We start from the raw sequence: 22,518 nt of genomic DNA on the forward strand, positions 1-22,518 counted from the left end.
AATTAGAGTACAACTTTATGGAAACTTGAATTGATGGTAAAAAAAGAATCAACTCTCATTAAATAGGGTAGGTTTATAGTAACAACAACTTACATTGAATAAGGGTATTTTAGAAAAATTAAAATACAACTACATTCTTCAATTGGAAAGTGGACTACAACTTGGGACAGACGAAAAAGGAAAGCAAGACTATCAAAGTAGGATGGAGGGAGTACATATTAGCACAGTAGTATTTGCAATTTGTGAATTGTTGCTAAGTAATAATTGCAAACATCACATCATATCATATCATATCATATTAGAAATTAGATTTTTTTTTTGTTTACAATCTTTTAGGCGTACTCCTTTAATCATCAGGGTGACATCCTAATGTGCATCCTAGACTATATTGAAGCCAGATATGATCAACTAAAAATCCCTGCAAATTGTTGTTGTATCCAACTTGGACCAAAAATTGTTGCTTTGGTCTCTTAGTTTGGACCAAAGCTATACCCAGTTTGAAAATCCTTACCTGTATAAAAATAATAAGTTCATCCAAGTAATAGTGTGTATTTTAGTGTATTTGTATGTGTAAAAATAACGTATTTCAAAAGAACTTAAGAAGTGGGTGTGTGTTTGTATTTGTGAGTGTTTTAGTGTGTGAAAATATGTCTATTTATGTGAAAATGTGTTTATGTGTGTGAAAATTTTTTTTTGTATGTAAAAATGTATTTGAGAGAGTTTATGTATCAAAATCTATTAATTAATATATTGGGTCATATTTGGGTCATGAGTTTGAGATAATCCAATATGACCAAATCCAAAATTAACCCAATCTAAAGTTGGGCGGATTAGGTGTAACCTATTTAAATGAAAATCCAATATAACTCGCCCAAAACCCGCTCAACCGTCCCAATTGCCAGGTATAGTCATTGGGAATAGACCTTGGTCTAAAGTCAAATTCGACATGCAAAGCCAGTTAAACTGAATCAAATTTATAATTGCCCCACAACCTGGCTAGTGCTATGAACCTCAATTTGAATATATGATGTGCATTAAAGTATTAAAATCAATAAAGGAAATAAAAAAAGATCTATCACTATTGATAATTTCTAAAAGAAAAACAAATATATCAAGAAGTAAAAGAAAATTAGTACAAAAATATCGACTAATTCGTTGATTTTAACTGAAATTTTACAGCTCTGTTTGGATCCCCTGTTTTTGGGGTGTTTTTTAAAAACTAGTTTTTTAAATACAATAAAAATTCTTAAAAAGTACTCTAAAAGGTAATCTAAAAATTAGTTTAAATTTTTTTAAAATTTTAAAAAATATCTCAAAATATATTCTAGAAATTCTTCTACTCTTAAATATCCCAAATATTTTCGAAAAATATTTCAAAATACATTTTAAAAACTCTGCTACAGCAAAGTTTTTCAAAAACACCCTCAAAAACTGCTAGTCCAATGGATACCAGACTTGTCAATCGATTGGTCTCAGTTTAACCGGTCAATCCAAACAGGCTTCTAGAGTGAATGTTTGGCGGCTCGAAAATAGGTAAAAGTTTGGAACGATTCTGATCTTGCTATCCTGAAGCAGTGAAGGTTTTGTACTTCATATGTAGAGTTTTGGACCACCAATTGATGCAAGGCCCAGGTCCATTGAAGATTCAAGATCTTTATCTACAGCTTTCAGGAGGGTCCAAGTTGACAGTATGCTGTCTTGAAAGAGATAAATACCTGCAGAATCGAAGTTACAAAAAGTGTAGCAGGATAATGGGATAATTTCACAAACTCCCCTAAGGTTCTTTATACTTGCAGTGGGCTCCCCTTAAGTTTTGAAAATTACATATATCTCCCTTATTTGTATTATTTATGTAATAATGGAAGCCCAACAAGTTAGTCTTTTTTCTCCAAAATCCTAAATTGCCTTTTGTAGAAAAACTAAAAAAGAAAAATACAATATACTCAATTACTTTTTTCCATATTTTGCACAAATCTATTATCCTAATCCTTGACAAGTATCCAAGCATAAACTCTAGTTCTAAATCCAAGTAGCCGCCTAAAAGATTCTAAATTGCATATATAGCATCAATGCCTGCTATGCAAAAAAAAAAACACACACACACACACACACATATACCCTTTGCCCTTATTGACAACCAATTTTGTACTTCAAAATTAAATCTTAGTGTCCCAACATCTTTCCAGTCTAATATAAAACCGTCATTATAACACTCATATGTCCTTAAAAATATTAACATCTAAGAAGTAAAGAATAAGTTCTACCTCTATAACAAAATCATAACCAACAATTACTAATCTAACGAAAGAAATCCTAATGCAAATTATTGACAATTTACAAAAAAATTTATTGATAATAGACAAAATATGACAAATTCCACATCTTTGGTCATTCTTCCTATTTCAATAATCAATTTGGTTATTTAGTTCTCTATCATTGCGAGCATCTTCATGTCCTTCTAGTTTGACACATAATTTGCTTCTGTGTTAATTTTACAATTTCAGTTTGCTAATACTCATAAAACTGAAGATAATAAAAAGATGGCATAGCATTATAATTTCTAGAAAAGAGAGGAGTGAAAATAGACACGAGCTAGAGATATATGATTTTGTTTTTGGTTTTGTAAATCTATTTCTTAAACTGTGAATTATCTATCAGGTAGAGGGCATTATAGATACTATACCATGCCAAAGGAGGTAAATGTAATTACTTAAACCTGAGCAGAACCAAGTGAAGTTGTTGGAAACCTCAAGGGTGGTTTCTGAAATTATCCCTTGGCTAAAATTGATGTTTGAGTCCGTCATGATTTTTAGCCCATAACTTTAGCAATACACCTTTAATCATTGTTTTGAAAATTAGATCGGACCGATCGGTTCGACCAATCAGATTGCAAACCATTCATAGCTTTGCTTTAGTTCATATTTTGGGTTGATTGGACTTAAAATCCAGTAAGAACCGTTTGAACCGTGCAAACTGTTTGAACCAATTTTTTTTTTTGTTTTTGTCTATTAAATTGGAAAAAAAAAAGAATAGATTTTCCTTAACCCTAAAGACTAATTATTAAATGCCACATCCACTCAATTTTCTTCTCATTTTTTGCCTCTTTTCAAGTTTGTATCTCTATTTTCTATTTTCCTAACTTCCTCCAAACTCCAAGCTTCTTTTTTTTTTTTTTCCTTTTTTAAGTTGCAATCTCTAAATCCTAAAAATGTGAATTAAAATTTAAACTCACAATAACTAATTCCCATAGACGTAAATTTTGTATAATTTTATAAAATAGTGGTATTTTTGGGTTGGATTTAAGATTTTTTTTTGGTAGATACAATTGAGATTGAGATGAAATTCATTTGTTTCAACTTATAATTTAAAAAATTTATTTGTGAAAATTCAAGTTCTTTGAAAATATTAAACTTTTCATCATATAAAGTTTTAAATTAATCCATTGCATGCCACATTTTGTGCGTATATATTTATAAATTATTATTTAAAAAATGCATTGAACCGGATTAAATTAGTTTGACGGATTGAATTTCGACTCAAACATTCCACTAGTTCAATTAACAATCTGAGTTTCAAAACATTGTTTTTAATTGAAGAAAGTCCTAGTGTTTGGAATCCTAACGCTACAATTTTTCTGGAAGTCAATAACTAATTTTGTCTTCATCTTAGTCCAAAATTCAACAACAAATTCAGTGCAGTGAGTTGTGAGACTAAGACTTTGGAAAGATTATAGAAATTTGTTTTTATCCCCAGACTGAAATTGCTGTTTGAGTCCGTCACGATTTTTAGCCCATAACTTTAGCAATACACCTTTAATTGAAGCAAGTCCTGGTGTTTGGAATCCTGACAAATAGAGCTACAATTTTCCTTTGGAAGTCAACAACTAATTTTGCCTTCATCTTAGTCCAAAATTCAACAACAAATTCGGTGCAATGAATCATGAGACTAAGATTTTTGGAAAGATTATAGAAAATTGTTTTAGAAGGAAAATATTCAATGATGTGGATCATGACACTAAGATTTAGAAAGGGTTAGTTTGACAGGACAAGAAGCAGATACAGTTCAAGAGAAGTAGGAGGCGTCTTCCTTGTAATAGAATAGGATTTTCTTTTCTCCTAAAACGCCTTTTTGTAATAAAATAAGACTTCAAAAAAAAATAACAGTAAGATTTTTGGAAAGATTATAGAAAATTGTTTTAGAAGTAAAATTCTTGTCTCAGCGACTAAACTTTTGCTGATTGTTTTAAAAGTAAAATTCTTCTATAACCGACTAAAATTTTGCTGACGGTCAGCGAAAGCTACAGGGACCTATTTGGACTAATAGAAATAAGACATGTAAGCTAGTGCTGCTCAAACGAATTTCTTGTGATGAGGATGATGTTTGACAGGATAGATCATAGAAATGCTAAAGTACCGCTAGTTTCTCTCTCCCAGTCTAACACGATTATATCCACTGTTGCAACTTGGAGTGTGCCCAAATCTTAACCTTCTATAATCCAGGGAAAAAAATTAAAAAAAAAAACTTACAACTTCCAATGTTGTTTGGGAATTACACAAATTTTTGTTTTCCTCCAACCAAGAAAGGAAAAAATATTATTTGCAAATATCTATCTTCTGCTTACCCAAAAAGAAAATATGTGAGATGCATCCTTCTAAATATAATAAGAAAAATTGTTCAAAATGTCACTCATATTTTATTAAATGAAATTTTTTATTTTTTAAAATTGTTAACGTTATATCCTTTATAAATTCAAATTAGCAAAATTTCAAAATTTAGTTTCAACTTAAGTTTTCAACCATTTTTTAGCCTAAAATCACTAGACGACCACATGCAGTAAATTTTTTATATACAAAAGGTTAGATTTCACTTTTCTAGTGAAAAAAATGAATATAGATTGAATAAAATCTCAACTTTTTAGGAAAAATATGATTTGGGTCAGATCCTACTTTTTTAGAGGTAAAAATGAATATAAATTGGGTAATTCATTTAACTACAAATTAATCTTTTAGCCCCCAAAAAATGATCTTATGTGGATCATGTGCTGGATTTAGGGTAAAAAGTGCTTGAGTAATTTTCTTCAAAAACTCTCTAGAAAATGCAATCGTAACAACCTCTTAATGGCATAAAAAAACTATTGCAGTAACATTTCAATGGCCACTAATTTGAAAAGTAATAAAAATATTTGTCTTATAAGCTTGTTCTATGAAACAAAAATGTCCGCTAAATTAATGATTGATGGTTTAACACCATTTCTATTTGCAAATGATAATGCTGATCGGCATAGAAGGCCAAAAGTTGAGATGCATAATATGCCAGTAAAATTACTTATATATTTTTTTTCGAACACAATAAATTTTATTATAGACCTACTCTTACTCTACACTAAGAAAAAGGGACTAAGAAAAAGGGATGGACCCAAAATGATCAATGAAAAACTCGAAGAAGACTAAACTTTTATCGGACCGGATGAATGCCTTTGCACCCGTTGATAAAATTTTCAAGAGTAGTTGGTTCAGTAAAATAACCTATACATTGACTATGCAAGGCTCCTGCACAACTGATGACAAGAGGAAGAGCTAAATGATTAAGCAAGGCAGGAAGCTAACAAATGAGGTGTTGTGGCTATGGATCCCTGTCTGTCTTCAAGCACGAAACAAACAAGGTGACCCAAATGCTGTTAATGCTTAGCGGTACTCATATTTTCTTATTTTGGATATCCATCTTCTCATGATCTGAGTTTATCCACTCCTTTTATTGGTATATAGCTCATCTTATCGGGATGAAATTGCATCAGTTCATTATCCTATATGCCTATCGGCATATATAATTTCCAAGGGGAAAATGCAAATCAAAATTAAATATGATACCCTAAATTCGAGTAATTTGTTTACAATTTCATTGAAAGCACTTTAATTTGAGGACGAAGTCTAGTCTATACAGCAACTAGTATAGTTTGTGGCATGCTAGTTGCTACTACCACAATATAACTAATTGGATTAAAGTTACTGAAGCAAGTGAAAGGTAAGTGTTAAAAGTAACACTTACTAAAGATGTTGCCATTGTCGAATTCATTTTAATTTAATAGTAGGACCACTCGTCTTAACTTACTGATGGTCGGCTAATGTATGAGTTTTATATGAAAATAAAATCTAGAATGTATGATTATTCAAAATGTGATCAATTTTAAAATATACATTGCTAATTGAATGTAAATGAATTATTCCATCATGTACAACTTAATCATTCATTATGCTTGTCCTTTTTTTTTTAAAGAAACTACCCTTTAAATATTAGTTTTTTTCCTTTTTCTTACAGCTCAATTATCTCCTTAAAAGCTAAAAAAGAGCCTTTAAATTTCACAACAAAATCTTAATTCAGTATATCATGTGACATATAATTCTTGAATTCTTTATGTAAATAATTTATTTAAATGGTTTTGACTGTGTTTACTACTATGAATCAGAATAGACTCCCAAAACTATAAGTTGCTAACGCGAGTACTAACATATTATTTTTTACCGCAACCGTCATATCATTAATGAAAATTAACATATGACTTTTTGAAGAGAAAAAAAAATCCATTCATACTAATTGAATTGACATGTGGTGGCATAATCAACTTCAATGTCTCTCTCTCGAACCAATTCACGTATGAAGTGATATTTGATAACAATGTATTTACTATGCCTATGCAGTACTGGATTCTTGGACAACTCAATCACTGACTTACTATCACAATAAATTTTCATAGGATTAACTTGCTTATATTATAGAACACAAGCATGCGACGCAACCACAAAACTTGAGTAGCACTATTAGCCGCTGCAATATACTCCGCTTCCGCTATAGACAATACAGTCACCTATTACTTTTTAGAATTTCAAGAAAACACACTAAAACCAATAAAAATGCATATCCTAAAGCACTCTTCCTCTCTATTGTATCACCTACCCAATCACTATCTGCGTAGCCAAAAAACTAAATTGGATTATTTCTTGAATAAAAAATGTCATCACTACGAGTACCTCCAATATATCTCAAAATTCTCTTAACCGCCTGCAAATGTGACTGATGTGAATTTTTCATGAACCTGCTAATCAAACCAATAGCACAATTGATATCTGGCTTTGTAGTTGTCAGATACCTCAAACTTCCTACCAACTTTTAAAGTAGGTAGGATTTACATCTCCACCCGTACCCTCCTTGGTCAACCTCAATTTTTCTTCAACTGGTATCATAATTGGTTTCGTTGTATCCATCTTGAACTTCTTTAAAATGTCACCTTTATATTTTTTTTGAAATATAAAAATTTCACTGTCAGATTGAAAGCCTTCAATTCCCAGGAAATATGACATGAGTCCCATATCTGTCATCTCAAATTGTTTAATCTTGACTTCTCTGAACTCTGCAATCATCTCTAAATTATTTTTTGTAAAAATTAAATCATCTACATACAAGCACACAATAAGAATATCACAATGAGTAGAAAATTTAATATTTAAAGTGTGCTCATATAGACACCACTAAAAATCACGAGTCAGAAAATAGGAATCAATTCTTGCATACCACGCTCTTGGGATTTGTTTCAATCCATATATGACTCTCTTCAATCTATACACCTTATTTTCTTGTGGTCTTCTGACAAATTCTGCTGACTGCTCCACATACACTTTTTCATTAAGAATTGCATCCAGGAAAACTGACTTGACATCTATTTGATAAATTTTCCAATTATTTTGGGTAGTTAAAAAAATTATCATACGAAATGTGTTAAGTTTGGTAACAGGTGCAAATATTTCAAAAGAGTCAATCCTGTGTTTCTGCTTGTATCCCTTCACCACTAATCTCACCTTGTATATATCAACTTTTGCACTGGATTTAAATTTTGTCTTATATACCTACTTCACTCCAATGACTTTCTTACCAGTTGGAAGAGAAGTAAACTCCCAAGTGTCATTATTCTCTATTGCATGAATTTTTCCCTCTATTGCTTTCACCCAATAATCATCACTAGTTGCCTCCTCATAAACAATTGGGTGACAATTTGCAAACAAAATAAAATTAACAATATGCTCGTTAGAAGGAATATCATCTGGTGTAATAACATAATCCTGTAGATGAGCTGGCATCTATCGCTGACGCTGTGGACATCCAATTAACTCAATCTGTGGATCCTGAGCAATTGGTGATGGCAGAATATCATCATTAGATTCTCTTGCTGATAATTTAGAGTCACCTATGCTATTTTAGGATCTCCAGTACATTAGTCACAAACTCTTCTTTCGTCAAAAGTCACATCTCTACTCACTATCAACTTTTATGTTACAGGATTATACAGCTTGTAAGTACGGAAGATTTCACTATAACCAATACTAGTAAAAGTTGGCTGTGCATACCTTGAAGCATTTAAGGTTAGCAAAATTTGATGGAATGTTTGTCAGTAGAGTGTCATGTGTGGAAGTATACGTAAAGTATGTATATTACTAAAACGGAGAGAAATTAGATTATCAGTATTTAAATTTGAACAAATGAACTTTGTTATTTTTTTTGTCAATTTTCTTATGAATCATTAATACATTAATATTTAGTTAAAATATGAGTCATTAATGCTGAAATTACCACCAAGTATAGCATGCAAATTTGATGAGAAAAATATGTCTTTATTACATTTATTAAGATGCTTTTTTTTTCCTTTTTTAATGATAGCTTTCAAGTATACTTTTTTTTTGTGATTGTCACTAGATTTATAATTGTCTACATTTTTCGTTTAATAATGTTACTAAGAATTTGAACATGAACAAATCAAAATAAAATTGACACAGAAAAATGTACATTGCATTAAGCAAAAATAATAATCTTGTTCTTTATAATAGGATAGAATAAATTTTAAATAATCTTTTGCTTTACATTAACTTTAAATGATAACTTATTTTGACAAATATAATTTTAAATGATAAGGTTGAAAACTTGAATAGAAATAATTAAATCTTAAGTTAATTTGTCAAATATCAGTTGAAACGTTAATATAAATAGTAATAAATATAAATTCTAATTGAATTATATATGTTCAAAATATAGAGATTGAAAAGTCTGCTCAAAATAATTTAACCTTATAAAGAAATGGTAAATGCAATCTAATTTGGGTCATTGAGTAATTTAAAGCAATGCAAGTCCATAGAGAAAGCAAAAGAGAAAGCTTAAAATTCAGACAATAAAAATATGAATAAACATAAAGTCAAATGTTACTAAATATTTGAATATGAACAAATCAAAATAAAATGACACAGAAAAATGTACATTGCATTGAGCAGAAATAATAAACTTGTTCTTTATTATAGGATAGAATAGAATTTAATTAATCTTTTACTTTACATTAACTTTAAATGATAACTTATTTTGACAAATATAAATTTAAATGATAAGGTTGAAAACTCGGATAGAAATAATTAAATCTTAAGTTAATTTGTCAAATATAAGTTGAAATGTTAATGTAAATAGAAATAAATATAAATTCTAATTGAATTATATTTGTTCAAAATGAAGAGATTGAAAAGTCTACTAAAAATAATTCAACCTTATAAAGAAATGGTAAATGCAATCTAATTTGGGTCATTGAGCACATTTAAAGCAATGCCAAGTTCATAAAGAAAGCAAAAGAGAAAGTTCAAAATTCACGCAAAGTGCCACGTGTCAGCAAAGGGGACTACTACAGTAACTATTGCCTTTTGTTTATCTTATAGTAAGAAAGACACACTTCTCCTCTTTGTTATTAAGTTTTTTTTCTTAATTGATCGGGAACATGGAAATATGCAATACACCCAAAAATTTTCAGATGATCAAGAAATAGTCTTTTATCACTCCAAACTTCTTTAGGAGTTTTTTCGAAATTACTTCTGGCAGAACATCTATTTAACAGATAAATTGCACAAGAAAGTGCCTCTGTCGAAAAAGACTTTGACATATTTTTCAGTTTCAACATACACCTCACCACATTCATATCTGTCCTATTCTTTCTCTCTGCCACTCCATCTTGTTAGGGAGTGTACCTGAGAAGCAACTGATGTTGTATCCCATTTTTTTTCAAGAAAATTATCACACACCAAATATTTCTGATCCCTATTTGTTTTCAAAATTTTAATCTCACACCCACTTTGCATCTCAACAAAAGTTTTAAAAATTTTAAAAGTATCACAAGTATCAGATTTTTGTTTCAAATAATACACCCAAACTTTTCTGCTAAAATCATCAATAAAGGTAATAAAATACTTGCAATCACCATTAGAAGAAACCTCCATAGTGCACAAGTCTGATAGAATAATTTCTAATGGTTTTTTGGCCCTCCATAATTTATCAATCTGAAAAACATTCCTATGTTGCTTTTCCAAAACACACATATCACAGATTCTACCAGAATTTCTAATACTAAGCAATCCACCAACCATCTTTTTACTGGCTAAAAATCTCAAACTATCAAAATTCAAATGACCAAATCGCATATGCCATAACCAATTACTGTCATCTTTCATTGTATTCAAATAGAAAAAATTGAAAGAACTCAAATTCAGTGAAAATAAGCGATTTGAAGTCATTGGTACATTGACAATCATTCCAATATTTTTTTTTTTTTATCAAAAATGGTACAAGTACCATTCCTGATACGAATATTATATTTTTCTTAGACAACTGGCCCATACTCAACAAATTATGATGCAACCTAAGAACATATAAAACATCAAAAATAAAATTAGTAGACCCATTTTTCAGGCTAATAGAAAATTGTTTTCCTTGTCAAATACTGGTAAAATAGTGTTATTTCCAAATTTAACTTCACCATAGACAAATTCACCAAGTTCAACAAATAATTCTTTCTTGCCAGACTTATAGTTACTACAGCCCATATCCAAATACCATTTATTTTTTATCAACCACATCAATAGCATTACAGGCTAATAATAAAGTTTCAAATTTATTATTATTATCTTGCACCTAATTGTTAGCAATATTAGTTTGAAAATTTCTATCTATATTTTCTCTAAATCTACTTTGAAATTGTTTATGTCTCAAATTTTCACAATTATAACATTGAATTTTCTATCCAAAATTATTTTGAAAATTATTTTGATCAAAATTACTTCTTCTGCCAAAATTATTACCTATACCTCTACCTGGACCACATTTAAAATTAAAATTATTACCTCTATCGTGTTTAGGATTTGATGTACCTCCTCTACCTCTATTATTGTGGCACGACCACTTCTGTTATTATAACCACCTATGTTTTTCTAACTGGATTCATCTTACTCTCTGACATCATTATTGCCTTTCAAATTTAGCTGAATCTGTAGCGCCTTCTCTACTGTATTCTTCTTCGAGGTATCCTCCAACTTCCCTTAATTCTTTGTTCTTGCAAAATTAATGACCCATGCAAATCTTCAATACTCAAATTCCCCAAATCTTTTGTTTCCTAGATCACAACTACTATATGATCAAATTTCATGGTTAGGGTATTGAGAACTTTGTCAATAAATGTTCTGTCAGAAAGGTCATACTAATTGAGTTTCATCTCGTTTTTAACCAATTACTTAAAGACACATGGCTACATTAATAAAATAATGCTTGGTTTAATTTTTTCTACACAAATTTCCTGCAACTCTGGAAGTTATTTCTTTGCGTCTGCCCCCATTTGTTCTTATCGATCTCCACTTTTCATCTTGACAGGGCTGTAAAGACCACTATCCCCAGGATTTTCGCTTTAAAATCCGGGCTTTCTTCTTCAGAGGATTTAATGGAAAGGAAAAAACTTATGTTTAATTGCTTCTTGCCCTGCTGTTCAGTCTTGATCAGTTTCATAGTTCGATTTCTTTGTGGCCTCCAAACTTTTCCTTAGACGATGAAGCTCTTTGATGTAATAATGAAGTCTGTCAATCATCACTCCCAGGAACAAGCTAAAACCTGCACAAAACCATCTTTCTCAAGATTTTCTTTAAGATTCTCTTTAGAGAAATCCTAACGTTCGAATTAAGAAATGGAGTTTCATTTTAATGTAGTTCCGAGGTCCAATAGTAATTTTTAAATGAGATTTCGTAAGAAAGAAAATCATAAAACTACCAGATTATACAATTCAAGATTTCGTGAATAATTGATACATTTAAACGCGACTGATGTTCTGGTAGTATTTGAAGCATCTGTGGGAACTTAAATTTAAAAAATAATCAAGAAAGAAAAAACTCATCGAGAACGTCAATTGTCCTATTTGCCCAAGTTTTTTTTTGGATAATCTTTTTATACATTATCAATGTAAAGATTTTTTACATAAGCAAGTTTATATCATGCCACATAACATGAATTCAAATTTAAAATTTAAATTATGCACATGTGATATACATCTAAAGTTGCTAGTATAAAAAAATCAGTACACTGTCATTTCATAAAAAGATAATCTTTTTTTTTCTGCTAAGTTGCCTGATTAAGAGGACTAAGAATTAAATTTTGAAAAAGTGAAATTAAATTGAGAACGTGACTCAATGCAATCCATGCATATTAGTTTTTTGTATAGCTATAGTTAAAATCAAGCAGGCGATTGTCTACATGTAGGTAGGACAATAAATATTAGCGTATGCATGTAGGTTTATAAATTTATGCACAAGACACAATAAAGTCAATTCATGGGAATTCATAAGAAGACATGAAATTTTTTGCTTACCCAAGAGAATGGCTTCTAAAATTTGATTGACCAAAAGAATCTGATCAGTTGGGTTAATTGTGCCTGCCTCGACTGCACGATTCTGAATTTTCATGATATTGTTGAGGGTGGAGATGAAAATCATGAACAAGGTTCCTGCAACGGTCTTGGCTACCACAGGTCCTCGACCTTGCTTCATTTTGTCCACCATCATAACCGTTGGCTTTCTCAGAGGTGTTCTGAACAGAAGGGTCAGTATCAAAACCACTTCAGCAATAACAAGGGCGGAAAACGGTTGAATCATTTTTTTTCCCTATCAATGGAAAGAATATGTAATGGAGGCAATAAGAAGTTTTTGAAATTCAATTTTTTTTTTAAAGAAATCAAATGTTAAGCTCTCAATTTCTGCAGGAACAAATTCTCATCCATTCCACCTTCTTGTCATCTTGGGGGAAAATTTAATCAAATTAGTCAGATAGTGGACTCTAATACAAGGCAAATTGATTGACTCAGGAAAGATCAATTTCATGTCGGAATAAGAGGAAAACTAAATGGTGGTTCAAAGACATCAACGGAATGTGTACAAAGCAAGCATATCACAAGGGCTAGGTGGTTGAAGCAAAGAATATATTGCAGAAATGCCTTTCTTTTCCTTTCTCCGTTTGCTATGTTTTTTTTTTTGGATAAAAATTTCGTCAAAATTTGAACTAATGGTAGAAGTTACATCATCAAACATATACTGGTATCAAAGAACAAATTTGAAGAATAGATACACAATGGCATGGTGGTTGAAGCAAAGAATATATTGCAGAAATGCCTTTCTTTTCCTTTCTCCGTTTGCTATGCTTTTTTTTTTTGATAAAATTTTATCAAAATCTGCAATAATGGCAGAAGTTACATAATTAGATATACACAGGTATCAAAGAATAAATCTAAAAAATAGATACTACATATCTAAAGAACAGATAAAAATTAGACTGTAAAATTCCAAAAAATATTTTAAAAATAAGATAAAATAATTGTAATCCTACAAAAATCTGTGCAAGTTTCCAATCGCCAGATTTGCTTTTTTCAAAAGATATGATTTTTAACATATTTGATAAAATGATAGTTGGAAAAAAGGTATTAAAAAAATATCCCTTTATCAGATGTAGGTTACTCTTGCTCCGTGGTTTGGTTTATGTGTCATATCTTCAATATGAATGTGGCCACTCTTCGAAGGATTTTAAGATTTGGTCCAAAAACCTCGATTCTTCCATCCCATTTTCTTTCCCTTGAAAAAAAAGTTAACATTAATCGAGTCGAGTCAAGTGAATAGTATATTATTCGACCTCAACTCGAGTTAAAAAATTTAGAGTGGAACTCAAGTTCGAACTCATAGAGTTCTTGAAAGTTCGAAAGTCTGGCTTGAGTTCAAATTCAATTTTATTTTGCATTACTCAAGGTCATATTTATCAAGCCCAATCGAACTTATTTCGAGCCCAATTTAGCTTATTTTGAGCCCAATCAAGTTTAAAAATATAAATTTATATTTTATATAATTTTAAACAAGAGACAAAATAGATATTTCATACTAATAAATAAAAAATTACATATATATATATATGTATGTATATGTGTATCTATGTGCGTGTGTATGTGTGAAGTTCGATTGAACTTGATCAAACTTGACGAGTTCCATTAACCTCAACGAGTTTTCAAGTTTCACATATTAAATTCAAACTCAACTAGTCTAAAAACTCGAAATCGAACTCGCTCAATATAAGTTTGGAGTATGATCTGGGGTCTAGGTTTGTTTAGTCAGTAAAAGTCAATTGACTTCTTGACAAAAAAAAAAAATATAAGTTTGAAGTTGAATTTTGGCCGAGCAAACTTGTGTGTTATTCAATTTAACTCGTTTGGTTTGCACCCCTTACAGAACCCCACTAAATCTCACACCCGATATTTGGGTCAACGGACTAGCCCAATCTCCTATCTTAACAACATTCTGAGCCCAGTCTCTCAATGCACTAGCCCAATTGTTCAATTAGCCTGGGTTATGGAAAATTCGCTGAGTGAACTGGGTAACAAAAGTAAAAATAAAAATAAAATTGCTTACTGAAAATTTTATAGTGCATACTAAGTAAGGTAAACAAAAATGTGACTTGTTAATTGGTTAATTTATCAAATAATAAAAATAAGTTATTATGTGAATAAATAAACAAATTACATATTATAGTTGTAATTTAGTATGGGCAATAATAAATGTATATAGCTATTTGATTTTCTTGATTTTAGAGAAAAAGATTGCAAATACTACTTATTTCAAGTTATTAGCCTTCCAATGCATGCAATTCTAAAACTTCCCATTTGCGTATATACAATTGAAAACTCAATGTATATTGTTTTAACGAGTTTGGTAAATATTTTTTTAATATATTTTTCTAGCGGGAGAAAAGTAGAATTTAAAAAAGTAGCAGAGAAAAATGACATTCAAATCTAGAACTTCTTTTCTTTTTTTTTTTTTTTAAATTTCAATTTTAGTCATTAGATCAAAACCTCTTTGGCTCGATAAACATATTACAAAATCCTGAGACTTCACGCACGATAGACCAACAACAGCCAACACTTTAGACCAGGTCTTGACAATTTCAAGGCCTTGAAGGACTAAAAACATGCTCTTGCCATCAAAATCTACCGGCAAAGAGTGAACATGATCAAGTATCATGTCCATAAATTAAACACAATGTACAAGATAGTAAAAAGATGTTCCCAAGAAATCTAGAAAACTAAAAATAGTAAAATTTGTACTATCACCAGAAAACTTTTCACACTGCAGGAATTTATAATGTAGGAAGGAGGATATTTCATAATTTGGGATACTCCTTTGTATGTTAAAGTGGAACATAAGTACCTATCATATGAAAAATCAAGTAATAAGTGGGTCCACAGTTGATGCAATTTTTCTATTGGGCAATCTGAACTGGACATCTTCTCACCCTCGTAAATGGCATTATCTATTCAAAGTCTTTTTGGTGATGCATTCTTGTGTCCAAGTTGATATATTTAGTACAGAAGGCAGTTCTTTGGAACACAGGAAAAGATTACAGAAGACAGTTCCTGAGAATGCAGTAAAAGATTTATCTGAAGGGCCTTTCATAAAATGGCGCACGTTTTGGAATACATGCTACTAATTCTACTTCACAATCTTGGTTTATAATTTATCATAGAGTGCACTTACAAAAAAAGTTGTAAATTACGAAATTTTTAAATGACAGATACAAATATAAAAATATCTAAATTTAAAGAGGTGGATCATCATTTAATTTATTTTGTCGCTTAATTTGTATGTTAATTAGTATAGAATTTTCCTTTATTGTATTAAGCACAATTTGGTCCCAAAATCTAATTTGAGACTATATGCCCCATAATGGTAGAATCATATTCGCTATGGCCGAAGTCTCTTTAATCAAACATAGACTTACAAAGACAAAAGAACCCTAACCTAATGCTCTCAGGCCTCAATAATACTATGCTAACAAGAAATGAAACATTTTCCCGCCAATTCAAAGGGTCCATTAAAAATTGGATCAAACACTTGTAAATAATAATCTAAGTTTAGGATTAAACTATGAAAGAATTAAACTCTCCCAGTGTGAAATGTTATATGCGATAATGGCTTTAATGATCTACTTATGAAGCATGAGTTTGCCCTTCTATAAAGAGACTACTATTCACTTGAAATTTGAAAGGCATTGTTCTACACCATAAGCTGAAACTTTCCAAATAGAGCTATTATTCAAATAAACCACATTACATAGCAACATAGGTTGTAACCCCAACCATAAGGTAGACCTAAACACTTAAGATACAGTGCATACTTCCTATCACACTTAGGACGCAATAGAAGTCATGGAGAATATCCTCTAAGGAGCTCCCGGACCACCAAATCCTCCACCAAATCCACCACTTCTGCCACCGAGCCCACCACTTTCGCCACCGTGGCCGAAACCAGCATCACCTCCAAAACCCACGCCAAGTCCGGCCCCACCGTGAATGCCACTTCCAGGTCCAGACCCAAGCCCAAACCCGAATCCACTGCCACCGCCACCGCCACCTCCAACACCAATCCTTCCACCTATACCACCAAGTGGTCCTCCTCCACCACCAGCTCCGAGGTCAACACCACCTCCAAAACCAGCTCCACTACCAGCACCAGTACTTCCTGAAATGCCTCCCATTGGAGGTGGACGACGTAAACCACTGCCTATAGTACCACTGCCATCGAATCCATCGCCATTGTCTTCCGCATCACCTTCATCACCGCCCGGGCTTTGATCAAATCCATTACCACCATCTTCTTCTGCATTGCCTTCTTCACTTTGCGGAAGGACGGAGGTTTTGTTTCCTTCATTATTCAACAAAACTCGAGCCCCAACAATGCATGCAAGGGCACTAATTACAAGCACCAAGACAACAACCTTACTAGACATTTCTACCATGCAAATGTTAGCTTACAGTGATGAACTTGCCAATATATGAGAAGGAATTATAGCAGAAGGGCTATATATACGTAAAATCATGCATAAAAGACAAAATTGTAAAGGTAACAGTTGAGATTTGAGAGTGAAGGCTGTGAAGCTTAAATGCTTACATGATTTCAATGTATCAGCTGACAAACATGCAAGCATGCGTGTGGGAAATGGTATATATATATAATTACTAGTATATGAGAAGGGATTATTGCAGAAGGGCAAATATGTCTGTAAAATCATGCATAAAAGACAAAATTGTAAGGATCAACGGTTGAGATTTGAGCGTGAGTGTTAAATGATTACATGATTTTAATGCAATCAGCTGACATATATGCATGCATGCACGTTGGGAATGGTACAATTGCTACAAATTCTAGGCCCTTGCCTGCAGCTCTGAGAAGCCTGAAAAAGAGAATTGATCTTTACTCCGCAATAAAGTCGATGTGCACTTTGATTATATCGAAGACTCGCAGGCCATATGATTATAAGGCACTATTTGGAGGAGCTGAAGTACTGAAGAATACCAAAAACAAAAAGAACAAAGAAATGATTAATACTGGTAAAAATTTTCATGGTGTAGGACAATGAATAACTGTACAGTGGGAAATATTGCTCTAAATATACTTCAATTGTTCCCTTATTATCACAGATTTCAGCAGATTAAAAATTGAAATAAAGCGTATCAAGAAGTTTCATTTCAGGTAAACAAGTATTTAGTGATTTCAGAACACCTTTCTTTTAGATAGTCTCTGGATATGGTAATGTGGTTAGGTAATTTGAAATTGTTCTATATATTTTGTTTGGAGGCTCATGATTAACTGATACAACTATTTTAATCATTTCGACTGCTTTGAATTTGTTCCTATGAATGCTTTAAACTTGTTTGAATATATAAGTTTATCAACTGGAAAAAGGTTGGAAGAAAAGGATCAATTTGGTCCTTTGGGAGTGGATAATATTGGTACTGTACGATCTTGGCAAAATTAACCTAATCGCATCTCCTTAAAGAACTTGACCCAACATAATCACACTTGAAATAAATATGACGTTGCTCTACATGAATATCACATGATTTTTATTTCAAGTACTCAACTATGTATCAGGACGAAAATAAGACAATCAACCCTTTTCATATTTCTCCATCTTAGAGTCAATACAACCATTGCATTTGGAGGTGGCAAGGGAGAATTAGAATGGACATAACTCAAGTTTGACCGGATTTATTCTGCTATAATGTCTCTTATCGCTCTCTTGATTGTTGAGCTAATCATAAGGTGATCATAAACAATTAGCAATTCAAGATATTTTGTTAACAATTTTTTTTTTGAGAAAGGGGCTTAATTTGTTTTTGCAAAAGGAAAGACGACCTAATATTTGAGTGTAAGTCGACCTACAGATTCTGGCTTACCCTAATATTAGAATTGGATAACCTACTCAAAGTTTTATGTGTAGAAAAAACTAATTGATAAAACTTGGAAAAGTAAGAGCAAATGATTCCAATATTCCCTTGATTTTTACCAATAATCTTCTTTGACCTTTCGATGGGAATTTTTCAAGTGAAGATAAACTAGTACTCGAGCTACTGATAAATAGATGCATCTTTCCAACATGTTTATTATGACAAGGAAAATAAGCTAGAGCCTTACAAATTTGGACTAAAGATTGCTGGAAGAGTGCTTTTTGGTTTTTGAGTCAAGAGTTGACACTTTAATAGTGCCGAATTTCCGAAAGGATCTAAAATTAGACTACGTGTAACAAACAATATTAGCATTTTATTTTGTGGGAGATGCTAATATTCATAAGACAAGATTAAAATATACTTAGATAATTATAATTAGAAATAGCGAATGCTCTACAAAAGTTTAAAAATTGACAATGATGGGGGTTGAAGTGATTGTTGGAACATTGAAATTAAATAGCAGTTCAAAAATATGCTACGTTGAGTTTTGGAATTTAATATGTGGCCTAACACTTACAAGTTAAGAGAATTGTACTCTGGTTATGAGGCCTGCGTTGACAAGATAAAATTGAATTAAGAAATAATAATCTTTAGTAAGCTTGTAGACAACTAGAGAACGATCTCATTTGAAACTAGAAAACTATACCTTAGACTATAAGAAATTCTATCTATTAAAGCACATTAGAATTGAATTGATTCACGAGTGAATTGCATAAAGTATTCAATAGATATTTTAAGAATATTGAATATTAAAACTTAACCTACCCATTGGAAATCATTTAAGAACGAGGCTGTAACAGGTTTACCCTTTAAAATTTAACAGTTCTTCAACTAACAACTATAAATAGAACTGCAAGGATGAAACACTTTTAAAGATGGGACATTGTGATGCCCCATAGTTATGTCTTCAAATTTAAACCTATAATTTGAAGTTTATCATATTTTAGACACTAATTTTTATTTTGAAGGACAAAGTAGCATATCTATTGTACATTTTATTGTGCATTAATCGAAATAATGCTTCTAAAACTTTTGGCCTTTATATAAATCAGCATCTGATTATTAAAGATCAGTATAATAGATATTAAAATAAAATGAGACTGATAAATATAACACAAATTCATAAGAAAAAAATGAATATCAAACTGATAAACAGTAATTATTTACTAGAATTGATTCGTATGAAGATATCTTCACGTGCAGTATATGAGTGGTTCGGTCCTATTTATAACTTGAATTCATCAAGTTAGATTAATAACAAAGCAATAAATTAAGATATGTTAACAATGGAATTAATAACAAAGCAATAAATATTGAGAGTAGGAATTGATTAGCTTGAGTTAATTCTAAAGTTTCATCAAATAGAAAAGAAAACTAGTCTTCAAGGAAGTATAGCGTTCAAATAATGGTAACAATAAATTAATGAGAAACAATCCAAAGGAAGTCTCACCAACTTATCAAAAGTAATAATACTTCACGTGAAGGATTTGTGAGGAATCAATTTAAATAACTGAGACTGTGATATATGTTGATTAAAGCTTTTAAGTTACTAAGAATGGAGGTTACAAAAATTCTTTAACTTTTTCTAATTAATGATGGAAAAGGTGATGGTTATATAAAAGGATGTTATGATCCTTGGACAAACTTAAGAAGCTTGAGATTTAAAGAAAACTTGGGAGTTCCTTGGATCAAATGATAGCCATCACTTTTATAACTTCAAAGAAATAAAGCTAGAATTAATTAGGGGGGAAATAAGCATTGCCTTGGGCTTAGCAAAGAAAAGAAGCAAGTAAATACTCCCTCCCTTTTTTTATAACTGACGTTTAAGGTTTTGCACACCAATTAAGAAAAATTTTTCATTGTTTAAATCTATACACTACTTTCCTTTTGTACCCTCATTAATTGTCCAATTCACCCATATTTTCTCTCACTAGAGTACTAAATGGTGCTGTTTTACTAGGCCAAAAGCAAAGAGAGAAGCAATAATTACTAGGAGTAGTAATTAAGAACCCTGTAATGGAAAAGAGAGATAAAAGGGTAAAATTGTGAAAAAATAATTAATGCTGCATGGGAATAATACAATGACAGATAAAAGTACTTAAGAGCAAATTTCTTAAACGTCAGTTATAAAAAAAGGGAGGGAGTAGTAAACACGCCATTATGGGTGTCAGAATGGTTACTGAAATATATGGATTAGGATAATCAATTGCAATGAATGATAATAGGATTAATTTAAAAAATCTATTATGAGGTAGTTAAATATGTTATCTTCTAATAGTGAAGTCTTAATTATATGATTTTTTTTAAAGAGGATCAATAGTGGTTCTCACATATTCCCTAGATGACTCGACCCATGACGTATTGGTTAAGGTGAAGCGTCTTACTAATTAGATTGCGCTTTATTTTCTTAATTATATGATCACTATAAAAGGAGTGCAATATCTTCAATTTGGGGAGGGGGAGGGAGAAGCACTTAAGCTGTGAAAACTAGAAAACTTAGTAAGAGAAAAATAGAAGTGCAGGTCAAGGAAACCACTATTTTGAGATTTTACAATACATTGTTAGAGTCTTACATTCTTACAGATAGAATGGCGGAAACAAGGGAAACTACATTGGATGTTGTAATTTGGGACTAAGTGCATGTGAAGTTTAGAAAATTTAATCGAGAAAGGTAGGTACTCCTTTCGCAAAGAATTTTGTTACTATATTTGCCATTTATATACTATGTCTGAAAACTAGAGACATGTATTTGGTGAAATTTCAGATTTTACAATATGTGATAGAAATTTTGTAATTTTGAACTATTAATTTTTTATTTCATGGGGTATTGTATTTTATTTCATTTTCATTCTTTAAATTTGAAGTTTATATTTGATTATAAATGTATAATAGATAGTTAAAAGGTAAATTATGTTAGTTTAAACTGTGTTAGTTTTGAATGTGAACTGTATTAGTTTGAGTTTTTGAAGATTGTAAAACAATATATAGTTTTGTGAAATTCTAGTTTCATGTCAAAATTTGACAACCCAACTTGTGAACCCAAAAATTATACATGTTATTTGTATGTTACTCTATATTGCATATGCCTCTTGTAAACCCATAAGTAAATTTCTAGGGAGTGAGATTGTGAACCAAGCTATGCAAGGAAGGTTTTGGGACCTACAATGTGTTCGCTTATAAAAGTTGAGAAAGCACCAAGACGACGATAAATAATAAGTTGGTCATGACCCCTGTCCATCAAGATGAGGAGGTTTAATCTTGTGAGATTTAGATGAATATTTCTAGGAATATCCTAGGTATGGTATACTCTTGCTAACTGCTTTATAGGTAAAATTTGGTGTGTTGTGGTTATATTAAGTCGTGTGCACACTCAATGAGGTTGTATAAGTTTTTGTTTGAATCTGTAAGATCAACCAAGTTTTGGTAACATCCGTCCTAATTATATTTGTGTACAATTGTAAATGTGTTAGGGCTCTTGAACTTTAATTTTTTCAAGGATGTTTCAGAGTATTTGACTATATTTTGGAAAACTTTTGATGGATGACTTAGATTTTTGTTTTTTTTTTTGTCAAAACATTATATTTATATATCATCACAAAAGCTTTACAGTAACTGGACAAGGGTCCAAACAAAAGAGCCAATTGTCCCATGATGATCCATGATGCGTTAGCATCTAAGATTGGGATTTACCCATTCTTTATCTAACCAAATGTTAAGAGCATGCAAGCTCAGTTTAATACTTCTAATTTCCTTGTATTAGTTAAAGAAAAGGAGCATAGATGAAACAGACTACAAATAGACTGAATGTCCTCTATTAGTGTTGCCAACCACCAGTTGCTGTGTCTTGAGTCCATAATGTATCC

General features: G+C 31.3%; 2 protein-coding genes across 2 annotated transcripts; both read right to left on the minus strand.

The window, feature by feature from the left end:
- Positions 1–11,577: 11,577 nt before the first annotated feature.
- Positions 11,578–13,176, minus strand: LOC113776146. The gene is made up of 2 exons (XM_027321243.1): positions 12,704–13,176; positions 11,578–11,952 (listed from the first exon to the last, which is right to left on the minus strand). The coding sequence occupies exons 1-2, from the start codon at positions 12,984–12,986 to the stop codon at positions 11,831–11,833; spliced, it is 405 nt and encodes a 134-aa protein (XP_027177044.1). The 5' UTR covers positions 12,987–13,176; the 3' UTR covers positions 11,578–11,830.
- Positions 13,177–16,587: 3,411 nt separating this feature from the next.
- Positions 16,588–17,154, minus strand: LOC113774232 (glycine-rich cell wall structural protein 1-like). Its single transcript, XM_027318788.1, has one exon. The coding sequence runs from the start codon at positions 17,152–17,154 to the stop codon at positions 16,588–16,590; it is 567 nt and encodes a 188-aa protein (XP_027174589.1).
- Between the last annotated feature and the right edge of the window lie 5,364 nt (positions 17,155–22,518).

Source organism: Coffea eugenioides, chromosome 6 (genome assembly GCF_003713205.1).
Source record: "Coffea eugenioides isolate CCC68of chromosome 6, Ceug_1.0, whole genome shotgun sequence".
In the NCBI taxonomy this organism is placed as follows: domain Eukaryota; kingdom Viridiplantae; phylum Streptophyta; class Magnoliopsida; order Gentianales; family Rubiaceae; genus Coffea; species Coffea eugenioides.